Source organism: Episyrphus balteatus, chromosome 4 (genome assembly GCF_945859705.1).
Source record: "Episyrphus balteatus chromosome 4, idEpiBalt1.1, whole genome shotgun sequence".
NCBI lineage: Eukaryota > Metazoa > Arthropoda > Insecta > Diptera > Syrphidae > Episyrphus > Episyrphus balteatus.
Genome location: NC_079137.1, coordinates 53,346,255 through 53,358,915, shown reverse-complemented (window position 1 = coordinate 53,358,915; position 12,661 = coordinate 53,346,255). Strand labels below are relative to the sequence as shown.

Sequence of the window (12,661 nt, the reverse complement as noted above, 5' to 3'; positions counted from 1 at the left end):
CATTTGATATTTGGAGGACCCTTTGATATAGAAAATAAGAACAAATAAAAATAGTACATAGAAATTTAGATATAGAAAATAAGAACAAATAAAAATAGTACGAAATAGTACATTTTGTCATTTTAAACGTCAGTTTTCTCGTTTCTAAACAATTTATGAAAAAATTAGTTTGGATTTAAAACTGTTAAAAAACGTTAAGCCCAGAGAAATCTTCGGGCCAAACAACAAGGCCCAAGGGGCTAAGGTGTTGTTGCGTTAAACAAACGACTGCGGTTGTTTTTTGTTCAGTTAAGACCGGTTGTAATTAAAAAAAAAACACACACATAATAGGCGTGTTTTTTATTACCACCGGTCTTAACTGGACAAAAAAAAAACGCCTCGGGGCTTAACCTGAAATCTTGGCAGCACTGTATATTGAATGTTCCAAAAACAGCAGACACAACAAAAATTTAAAGTTGTCATATTTTTCGCTTTCGTCTTTTTCTTGTATTTTTCATGTATGTTTTACAAACAGATATAAAAATGTATGCTAGCAAAACTAGATAAATACATTTTGTCCTTCCAAACGTCAGTTTAGTTTGGTAGCACAGATTTTAAACTGTTCAAAAAGTTAAGCCCAGAGAAATCTCCGGGCTAAACAACTAAGCCAAAGGGGCTAAGGTGTTGTTGTATTTAACATGTAAATTGCTTAGCCCAGACTGCGTTTTTTTTGTCCAGTTAAGACCGGCTGTAATAAAAAACACACCTAATATTCGCCAGGGGAGTTAAAAGCGATTCAATTTTAACTCTCCAATTTGTCAAATAAGAACTGAACAAACTCATCTAATTCATTTCTCTTTTACATTCTGAACGCTTCCATTCGAACTATGACCAACTTCACTACGGTCGCCATGACTCAAAATTCAAACGTCAAATAAAAAATATCCGTGCAGTGAAACAGAGTGACATAGCTAAAAAATAAAAAAAAAATACAAAAATGGTCTTGGAAAGTACAATGATCTGGTAATTAATTAATAAAAATTAATTTCATTAACAACATCACTCTTAAATCACCTTTTATTAATATTTTAAAAAAATATTCATCCATATTTGTATTTAAAAAATGCATCAAAAAAAGCCGAATTGAGAAACTTTTTGTTGCACCTCAAAAATTTAACTGTGATCATTTTTCTTTACTTTTATTCTTTTTAGTTTTGATAACAGTGATTACCAAAGAAATGGTGATTACTTTCCAACACGTCTCAATGTCCAAAAAGATGGAATCAATTTAGTTTGTTTGACCAAAGTTCGTTCAAATCCAGAAAACAATGTCGGATTGATGACATACTCAAAGTTGGTTTACTCCTTCAGATATTCATTTTTCTTTGTTCATTTTTAATACTGAAAATCATTTACAGCACCGTAGAAGTACTTGCAACTCTAACCAGCGATGTTGGTCGTATATTTTCCAAAATGCATCTCATCCAACCAAAAGGAGAAATTAATCTTTTAACCGGAATTCGCATTGCTCATGTAAGTCTTGCTTAAAAACATTAATCTTATCTTCTGTATTAGAGTAACAGCCATTCCCCATTTTCTTTACGATGGAACCTCATTAAATGTTGAGCCTTTGCAGATTTTTAGATAGCCTAAATTTCAGCTCGATTGGATATAAAAATAAAAAACATTATAAAAATTCAGCTTTTAATCTTCTTTTTCCAAACCATTAAAACCATGGAAAAACTCAAAGCTTAAATTATAAGCGCATTTGAGCTGGAAAAAATAATAGGAACAAAGTTGAGTTTTTATAATTTTTGATAAAAAAAAGAATGCTTTTCTACAAAAATTGCTATCAAATCTTTTAATACTTTGTAGTTGCACCTTTCCTTTTTAAACCCTCTCACAACTTCGTACCATAGAAACCACCAATTTTGCATACTGTCCACAGTTCTTGGTTATTCTTAGGTCTAGTGCCACTTAAGAACTAGTGCCACTTAAAAACTCTCCATAGGGTAAAGGTCAGGTGACTGAGGATGGCCACTCCATAACACTAAGTTTTTTGTTGCGAAACCATTTTTTTTACCAGTTTTGAGGAATGCTTGAAGTCATTATACTGCAGAAACTCTCATAAAATTTGCTTGTCCTCATCGGCGAATGGCAATATCACATCGTCCGAAATTCGGACATAATGGATACCAAACATTTTTTTCTTTTATTCAATAGATTGGCCAAACTCCAGATGAAGAAAAGCATCCGCAAAACATTCGAAAACCTCTACAATGTTAAACTGTATTTTTAAAGTACTTAATATTGAATTCTGTGTTCTTTGTTGACTAAAGTAACTATGGAAAAAAAAACCCGAAAAAAAGTAAGAAAACCTGTCTTTCAAAGACATAATTATGTTTTTTTGCGGAGTGTTTTTGATACGGCCGAAATACAATGAAAAATTTACCTAGATTTGACATATTTGCAAGTAGGAAAGTGCGTCAAATCGTCGTTTTTTTTATGATGTCCCAAAAGAGCTAAGTTACATTTAAATGCTAGATATAACTTGATCACATGTTCGTTATATTATTAATTTTCCTTGCAGTTTTAAGGTTAACTCAGATAAATGTTTTGCGGGTTGGGTTCGATATCCCGGTTTTTATATACCCGCTTTTAAAATCCAGTTTTTCACTATCCCGCTTTTTATAATCCCGCTTTTTAAAATCCCGATTTTTATAATCCCGTTTTTTATTATCCCAATTTTGCAAGCAAAACTAGTTGTTTTATTTTAAAAAATGTTATACTAAAACAAATTAAAAAATGAGAGATTTTTCTAAACGCATTTAATTAAAAAATTTTAACAAAAAATATAATATATAAAAAAAATAAGGAAAAGTAAGGAATGTGATACTAAAAAGAAATCAATTAACAAACTAATATTTACTTTAAAGTTTCAGAAGAACAATCAAATCGTGATAAGAAATACCGTTTTCATAATGTGTTGAAGGTACATATTGTGTGGGCTTTACAAGGCAAAAAATCAGTTTTACTAATTTTTTGCCTATTTCTCATGATTTTTTTATTTGTGAATTAAGCATGTATTTTGTAACAAAATCGGGATTTGACGGGATTTTAAAATGCGGGATTTCAGAAAACGGGATTTAAAAAAGCGGTATTTTAGTAAACGGGATTTTGAAACTTTTTTTTCGGGATTTTCGAAAAACGGGATTTTAAAAAGCGGGATTCCGATACGCTCCCATGTTTTGCTACATCTAGGTATCTTGAATTATAAACTCTGCAACCATTCTAGATAACAAAACCTGCTGGTGTAAAGATTTTTATCATCTAAAAAAAAAAAAATTCCAAGACCCAGAATTCTTTGGTAGGTTAAATCAGAATATTCCTTCTAATTCATTTCAAGAAATCACAGAACTTACTCTGATTTACGAATTGAGAACCTCCTCTTTTTTGAAGTCAGTAAAAGAGCTTTCAAAATGAAAATAGATTCTAAAATATAAAACGAGGATATCAGTAAAAATACATAGTTTAAAAAACTAAAAATGCGCTTTTATCACCCACTAAAAACTATAAAATAATTTAAATGACTTATTGGAAACGGTTAGATCAAAAAGCGTCGAGCGCTTTGTTCAACTTTAAATAAGTACACGCAACAAAAATGCCCTCTACGCTTTTTGATTTAACCATTTTCAATAAGTCATTTAAATTATTTTATAGTTTTTAGTGCGTGATAAAAGCGTATTTTTAGATCTTTAAACTGTATATACATTTTTTACTTTTTAGTCTGATCATGATTGAAAGTAGGTTCAATTCGACTTGGATTGTACTAGCCTCGAAAGCCCCCAAAACCAAAATATTGTGTTGTCATCCGAACTACATATAATGTACAAAGTTTCAGTTCGATACGATAATTGAAAGTGAGTCAAAATTTAGTACCAAGATTTTATTACATTATTCTTAGTTAGTTAGTTTGTCAGTTACAAGTGAAGCTAATAAAAACGTATTAAAAAAATGTTAATAAGCACCAAACGCTTGATGTAATAACGCAGATTATAGGAGAATTAAAAGCGAAACTCAACTTATATCAGCTAAATTCTTCATTATACTCATTTTAAACTGGTGTCAGTATTTTCAAACTATAAATAAGTTCGGCCATCAACCTAGCATGATGAGTGGTGTCTCGTGTTTTTAATCCAATTATGTTCCCATTTGGACTCCAACGAAAGACAAATCCAACTGAAGAAGTTCGTTACAGTCATCACTAGGCAGACATTCGTTGAGTTTTGCTTTTAATTTAATTTGGTAATAACATCAAGTGTGACAAACACTGTTTATCAATATTTTTCACTGATATCCGCGTATCTTTGAGAATCATTTTAAAACCTTTACAAATATCTAGTTTAGGCCCAGTGGTAAAATCCAACTTACAGACAAAATTATACCTCTCAACAAAACAAAACAAAATTTTCTTCGCAAAACAGAGAAAAAACAGAGATTTTTATAACTTTGAGCGAGTGTCGGCACCATTTAGCCTTATCCAATGGAGCTGAAATTTTGGCTATCTAAAAATCTGCAAAGGCTAAACATTTTATGGGGTTCCTCCGACCAAATTTCCAAAATTGATTTCTTGCGGTCACTCTATTCTGTATCCTAACTTGGTGATATTCTTTTAGTTGGTTCTAAAACATCGTCAAGGAAAGAACCATAAAATGCGTATTGTTGTTTTTGTTGGTTCACCAATCAACAATGAAGAAGGTGAACTCACCAAGTTGGCAAAACGTTTGAAAAAAGAAAAAGTCAATGTTGATATTGTTAGCTTTGGCGATCATGGCGATAATAACGAACTTTTGACTACATTTGTTAATGCTTTAAACGGCAAAGATGGTACTTCATCCCATTTGGTCAGTGTACCCCGTGGATCTGGACTCTCCGATGCACTTTTATCATCACCAATCATTCAAGGTGAAGATGGTATGGGTGGAGCTGGATTGGGTGGTGCTGGCTTTGAGTTTGGTGTTGATCCCAATGAAGATCCAGAATTGGCATTGGCTTTGAGAGTTTCCATGGAGGAGCAGCGTCAACGTCAAGAAGATGAACAGCGACGTGCAATTGCTGATTCGAATGTTGCTGGCACTAATGATGGCGAAACTACTGATACAAGTGCAACTGTTGCTGCAACTGAAACTATCGATGAACCAAGCAACGAGGAAGCAATGTTGCAACGTGCACTTGCTATGTGTAATGAAGGGGTAGGTTGTATGAATTTAAAAAAAAAATCCTTTTTAAATGTTTTTTTATATACTTTAAGCCTGAGGACAACATGCCAGACTTTGCCAATATGACTGAAGAAGAACAAATTGCCTTTGCAATGCAAATGTCGATGCAAGATGCCGGTAAGTTATTGATTTTGTAATTATACTCTTTTGTTTTATTCGTAAAATATTTCAAAACCAATGTCTGCATAAACATAGAGGAAGTAGCTAACGATTCTTCATTATTCATGCAACTTCTGCAATAATGATTTGAGATTGCCTCTAGTGCTTAGTCTTGTTCATCCGTTGTTACACCGGATCAACTCACTATCTACTCCAGAATAAAGTTGTATAAATCTCCTTTGCTGAACCGATATTTTTGTTTTGAAAAACTCTTAGGTTGCACCTTGAATAGTTTACATCCGGATCGGTTTTTTTTTTGTTGGTTTATTCCAGAATTTGTCTCAGTGCAAAGATTTAGTTGGAATAGGGTTGATTTAACTGAACGTTCGTACAAATTAGTGCGTTGCAGAATGATTTTTGGCACCAAATTTTTATGATCTTATATATGCGTCATTTAGTGGTGTTATGTTTGAATAATTCTTGTTAGATATTTACTAAGATTAAGAGTTTGTAAGACATGGTTTATGAAATATAATGTAAAATTGAGTATTTTCGCATTACGGGGTCAGAAAAATGCTACATATACAGCCATGGACAAAGAAATAGCACACTTTCGATTATTCTAACAAAAATTGAATTTATTTGTTAACTATGAACTCGAATATTATAATTTTTACTTCAGGACTTGAATTAGCTTATGGGTATTCATAACATTAATAATTAGAAAGTATTTCATTTCAATTAAATTTTTTTAAATTATAATTTGTAGATTATAATTTGTAAATTCAGTATAGCCAAGTTAATACATTGTTAGTTGACCACGATTTTTCTTAGTTTTTTGGCTCTTTTTGGCAAACTTTCAACTAACGTATGGCATCTACTTTGTGGAGTAGGATACCATCCTTCTTTGATTTCAGCCCAAAGATTGTTTGAACTTTTGAGTTTCGTTTGCACAATCGTCACCTTCAAATCTTCCATAGATGTTAAGACCCTGACTTTGAGTCATGTTGGTCAGGTGCAAACATCGTTTTTTTTTTTCGTGCGAAAACCAAACTTGTTCTATTTATGATGCATTTTTGGGGTCATTGTCATGCTTGAATATCCAATTTACTTGCGAGAAATATGGTTCTATGATATTCTTAAGTATATTAAGATGGGAGAATTCATTAATTCTGCCGTCCACCTAACCAATGGGCCATTCCCATGGTAGGAAGGTTTCATCGTTTTGAGAGCATACTTAAAGCTGTACTTTGTACAACTTTAACTCAAAAATGCATATTTTTGTTCAGATGTTTTGTTAGCAAATGTTATGTGATCTTTGAGGTTTATATTATAACATTGGATTTTTTCTTGCTAACTTGTCTATACAACTCAACATCATTAAGTCTTCTTCTTATAAGTCTGCTTGACACTTTTTTCACCGAATTTTTTATTAACTTTGGCCATAATCGTGCGAAATGACTTTAAAGGTCCACATTGGCATTTCTTTCTGATCGCTCTATCCACTCGTATGAAAGTTTTATGGGGAAGAAGTTCGCGTAATTTAGTTTCAGAGTTTAAATTTCTATTTGCTCTTACTAAATAAATTGCTTTATCCACAATTTACTCGAAAAATTTAGAGTTTAAGCTAATTGAGAAGGATTTTTCCCTTGACTGTCAACCTCGAACATGCTTTTTCTGTGTCCACAAGCGAAATAGTATATAATATAATAAATATTGAAAATAACGCTACTTTTAAGACTTTATTGACTCGATCACTTTATTTTGACAATATACCCAAAGAAAAAAATGTATAAAAAGCATTTCACATATCTGAAATTCGAATTGCATGATTTTTCTCAATAGTGTGCTATTTCTCTGTCCATAGCTGTATTTTACATTTACTCTTGGAATTTAACCAAAATCGATTTAAATAACTTGATATAAATTTAATATTAAAATTCACTTAACAAACTTTCTGTGCACTAAAACTCATTTTTTTTATTCAAAAACGCAAACAAAAATTAAAAATTTCCGTATTCTTTTCCACATCACCCAAATGGGGTAGAATACAAGATGCGTTTTTTTTATAGAGGTTTCCCCAGTAGGCCTAATCCTCTTTTTATTATATCACTTGTCACTTAACACTTATCACTGAACTGACTTACATAAATAATGTTTTTTTTTTCCGAATTTCACGATATATTAAAATAAAAATGGTTGAGAAAAAAATTTAAACAATTTCAAACCTGATTCAGAAATTTCTATTCAATTTTCCATTCCATTTGGTAGCCAAACGATATGAATATTTTCGTTCAACTCTTAAATATTCTTATTTCTTTCTAGTTTGAAATCGTTTTAAATATTTTCCTCAGCTATTTATGTAGAAAAGATTCTTCCCTTAACCTGAAAACATCAATAAAAAATAGAAAAGAAAATTATCCACCAAAATAAAGGAAAAGACAAAAAGGTTAAGTAAATAAAACTGCAAAAGAAGTAATTATTTATTTAAAGAAAAAGCATTGAACCTGAAAATAAACAAAAAAGAATAATTAAATAAAATATAGTAAATAATTAAATTAATAAACAGATAATCCTATAAAAAAGCAAATTGAAAACAAAATTGCCATTAAGGATTCCCTATCGAATTTCCTCCTAAGCCATCGCTCTAGCTTCCAATATTTGTTCCTCACCCACTGGAGAAACAAATTAAATTTCTGAAAATAAAAAAAAAAAAACATAGCAATCAAATATCAAATAAAAAAAAATATTATTGAAAAAATTAAATGTCAAAATATTTTCTTACCGAAAAATGGACCCTTCGGTGGATTCTGACCACCCTAGTCCTGGAAGCTATAATGTTTTGGCGAGGATAATATACCACGCCTAGATTGGGCTGAAGAAAGGAAGAAAATAATGAAGAAATAAGAACAAAATTTCAATATATAAAAAATAATATATATGTCAGCTTACCAGCACGTGTGGTCCATCCCCAATCAATTCGATAGGTTGGACTGGTTCTTGGACATTGGTAATTTGTTGCTAAACATTAAAATATTATAAATTTAATATATATTTAACAAAAAAATCAATTTTTCATTTAGCTTACCAAATTATTTGTCCTCCTAAACCAATGGCGCGGATTTGACCACTGCATGCCGGCGAACTAATAAAAAATATTAAAATATTATAATTTATGGTTTTAACAATCAATTAAATTAAAACTTACGTTTCTAAAAAATGCTCTTTCGGTTAAATTATCCATTTTCAATTTCTCTTCTTCTATTTTTTCTTTTTCGATTTTAATTTTTTGTTATCGATTTTTTTTTTTTTTCGAATCTTTCGATTTCAAACTTTTCAAGTCGATGACACTGAAAATATTCATCAAAAGCGCTACTTATATTCAACTGCTGACCATAAGTGGCTGTGAATTATAAAAATAGAAAAAATTGAATATCGAACCAAAATCGATATTCAAAAAATAGGTTTGGGTCTTTACTAAACAAAATTATCGATATATTTTTATGGTAGTCGATTTCGTATGGAGGTTTCGATTAAAGAATTGTTGAACTGCCTCAAGAGTTAACTGTAAAAGAAATATTGGCAAATATTTAAGAGACATCAAATGCACTTTTCCCATTTAGCGTGACTTTCGTTGAGTTAGGAGCAAAATTGCAATGGTATTGCATCAGAAATGGTAAAAATGCATTAGATGCACTTTTTTTTTAAATGTTCCAAACAGCTTAACGGTAATTCTTTCGTTGATTTAAGAGCAAAATTGCAATGGTATTGCATCAGAAATGGTAAAAATGCATTAAATGCATTTTTTTTCAAAAATGTTCAAAACAGCTTAACGGTAATTCTTTCGTTGAGTTAAGAGCAAAAATGCAATGGCATTGCATCAGAAATGGTAAAAATGCATTAGATGCACTTTTTTTTTTAAATGTTCCAAACAGCTTAACGGTAATTCTTTCGTTGATTTAAGAGCAAAATTGCAATGGTATTGCATCAGAAATGGTAAAAATGCATTAAATGCATTTTTTTTTCAAAAATGTTCAAAACAGCTTAACGGTAATTCTTTCGTTGAGTTAAGAGCAAAAATGCAATGGCATTGCATCAGAAATGGTAAAAATGCATTTAATGCACTTTTTTTCAATAATTTTCAAAACAGCTCAACGGTAATTCTGTCATTGAGTTAAGACCAAAAATGCAATGGCGTTGCATTAGAAATGGTAAAAATGCACTAGATGCACTTTTTTCAAAAATGTTCAAAACAGCTTAACGGTAATTCTTTCGTTGAGTTAGGAACTAAAATGCAATGGCATTGCATCAGAAATGGTAAAAATGCATCAAATGCACTTTTTTTCAAAAATGTTCAAAACAGCTTAACGATAATTCTTTCGTTGAGTTAAGAGCAAAAATGCAATGGCGTTGCATCAGAAATGGTAAAAATGCGTTTTATGCACTTTTTTTTCAAAAATGTTCAAAACAGCTTAACGGTAATTCTTTCGTTGATTTAAGAGCCAAATTGCAATGGCATTGCATCAGAAATGGTAAAAATGCATCGAAAGCACTTTTTTTTAAAAAATGTTCAAAACAGCTTAACGGTAATTCATTCGTTGATTTAAGAGCAAAAGTGCAATGGCGTTGCATCAGAAATGGTAAAAAAGCATCAGATGCACTTTTTTAAAAAAAAATGTTCAAAACAGCTCAACGGTAATTCTTTCGTTGAGTTAGGAGCAAAAATGCAATGGCGTTGCATCAGAAATGGTAAAAATGCGTTTTATGCATTTTTTTTCAAAAATGTTCAAAACAGCTTAACGGTAATTCTTTCGTTGATTTAAGAGCCAAATTGCAATGGCATTGCATCAGAAATGGTAAAAATGCATCGAAAGCACTTTTTTTAAAAAATGTTCAAAACAGCTTAACGGTAATTCATTCTTTGATTTAAGAGCAAAAGTGCAATGGCGTTGCATCAGAAATGGTAAAAAAGCATCAGATGCACTTTTTTTAAAAAAAATGTTCAAAACAGCTCAACGGTAATTCTTTCGTTGAGTTGGGAGCAAAATTGCAATGGATTTGCACCAAAAATGGTAAAAATGCATTAAATGCACTTTTTTTCAAAAATGTTCAAAACAACTCAACGGTAATTCTTTCGTTGAGTTGGGAGCAAAATTCCAATGGAATTGCATCAAAAATGGTAAAAATGCATTAGGTGCACTGTTTTTCAAAAATGTTCAAAACAGCTCAACGGTAATTCTTTCGTTGAGTTAGGAGCAAAATTGCAATGGAATTGCATCAAAAATGGTAAAAATACATCAAATGCACTTTTTTTCAAAATTGTTCAAAACAGCTTAACGGTAATTCTTTCGTTGAGTTAAGAGCAAAAGTGCAATGGTAAAAATGCATCAGATGCACTTTTTTACAAAAATGTTTAAAACAGCTTAACAGTAATTCTTTCGTTGAGTTAAGACCAAAAATACAATGGTAAAAATGGATTAGATGCACTTTTTTTTTTAAATTGTTCAAAACAGCTTAACGGTAATTCTTTCGTTGAGTTAAGAGCGAAAATGCAATGGCGTTGCATCAGAAATGGTAAAAATGCATTAGATGCACTTTTTTCAAAATTGTTCAAAACAGCTCAACGATAATTCTTTCGTTGAGTTAAGAGAAAAAATGCAATGGAGTTGCATGAAAAATGGGAAAAATGAATTTTATGGACTTTTTTCAAAAATGTTCAAAACCGTTGCACTGTATCTAAATCTTTCGTTGAGTTAAAAGCAAAAGTGCAGTGGCGTTGCATCAAAAATTGCTAGAATGCATTTGATGCACTTTTTTTGCATTAAATCTTTTTTTCAAAAATGCTCGAAACTACTGAACCGCAAATCTTCGTTGATTTTAGAGCAAAATGCAAAGGCGTTGCATCAGAAATTCTAAAAATGCATTTGATGCACTTTTCTCAAAAATTTGCTATACATTTTTACAGCAAATTTTTCGTTGAATTAGGATCAAAAGTGCTTTACGTTATGCGCATTGTAGAAATAATAAAACATGGTTGCCACATTTAATTTCATTTACATACTTTGTTTTTTCATTGTTTTAGATGAAACAGTCACTCAGCAAGCTAAGCGCCCTAAAACTGATGAAGCTGCACCAATGGAAGTAGATGAAGACTATTCTGAAGTTATTGGAGATCCAGCATTTTTGCAGGTTAGTATTAAACATAACAAATAAATGAATTAAAACAAAATTACTAATTTATGTTTGCTTTCTATTTAAAGAGCGTTTTAGAAAATCTGCCTGGAGTAGATCCTCAATCTGAAGCCATTCGTGATGCTGTTGGTTCTCTTAACAAAGACAAGGATAAGAAAAGTGGAGATTCTGATAAAACAAAGAAAAAGTAAATTATCCTACACATCAATGAAGCCACCTCCTCGTTTAATTAAAAAAAAAAGAAGAAAATACTTGTGCTTATGGATAAATTCTTCATAAATTCATTTGCGTTATACGCTCATTTACAAGAAATAATAATAAAATATAATAACACTACTTTTCAATAAAAATTACAATTAAAAATAAATTGAAGGTTTTTTCGTTTTGTATTTAGATTGCAAATAACTCAGCAAGCAGACCCCTAAAAAAGTTATGGTTTTCAGTTATGAATGGAGATTGAATGGACCTTTCTTTTGATGTCCCACTTGATGAACTTGATAAAAAATTTGAAAATACATTTTTTTTTTTTGGCAAGGGGTACCCCTTGGATTTTTTTCAAAAATCCAAAAAAAATAGATTTTTAATTTTTTTACCTAAATGCATAGGCTTGTTGATCATGAACTCATATCCATAATTCATAACCTGTGTCGAAACCAGACCTCCAAAAACTTTTAGTTTCAGTTATGAATAGAGATTAAAAAGACCTTTCTTTTGATGTCTGACTTGATTAAGACAAAAAAATTCGCCTCTGTTGGATGGATGGAAGTCTGAATTTACGTAATAAACGTTGGTGTGCCACAAGGCTCCGATATTTCTCCGACTCTCTTCCTCATTTTTTCATATTCGTTTGAGGATTCAATGTATTAATACGATATACTCATTAAATTCTGATCCATTCGGATTGAGAATTTAATTCTTCAAAAAAACAATGCCAGTATCAATGAGTGGCACTTGCTTGCATTGAGGAAACTGAGAAACTTTCCATTTCGGTATGAGTGTAACAAATGACCTTCTGTGGAATGAACACATATTTGATGTCGCTAAAAACGCTAAGAAATGTAAGGTCCGATAATTTTGTTGAGTTTCTTGAATAGAATGCAAAAAAGGTTTTT

General features: G+C 31.2%; 1 protein-coding gene and 1 long non-coding RNA gene across 2 annotated transcripts; both read left to right on the top strand.

Annotated features, from left to right (window-relative positions):
* The first annotated feature begins 869 nt into the window (after positions 1-869).
* On the top strand, positions 870-11,916 carry LOC129918861 (26S proteasome non-ATPase regulatory subunit 4). Its single transcript, XM_055999607.1, has 7 exons — positions 870-1,002; positions 1,192-1,332; positions 1,398-1,512; positions 4,656-5,231; positions 5,291-5,375; positions 11,440-11,546; positions 11,618-11,916. Exons 1-7 carry the CDS (start codon positions 977-979, stop codon positions 11,738-11,740), a joined length of 1,173 nt encoding a protein of 390 aa, XP_055855582.1. The 5' UTR covers positions 870-976; the 3' UTR covers positions 11,741-11,916.
* On the top strand, positions 5,689-8,593 carry LOC129918862 (uncharacterized). Its single transcript, XR_008773013.1, has 2 exons — positions 5,689-8,367; positions 8,441-8,593. It is a non-coding gene; the product is annotated as an uncharacterized LOC129918862 (long non-coding RNA).
* Positions 11,917-12,661: the final 745 nt, after the last annotated feature.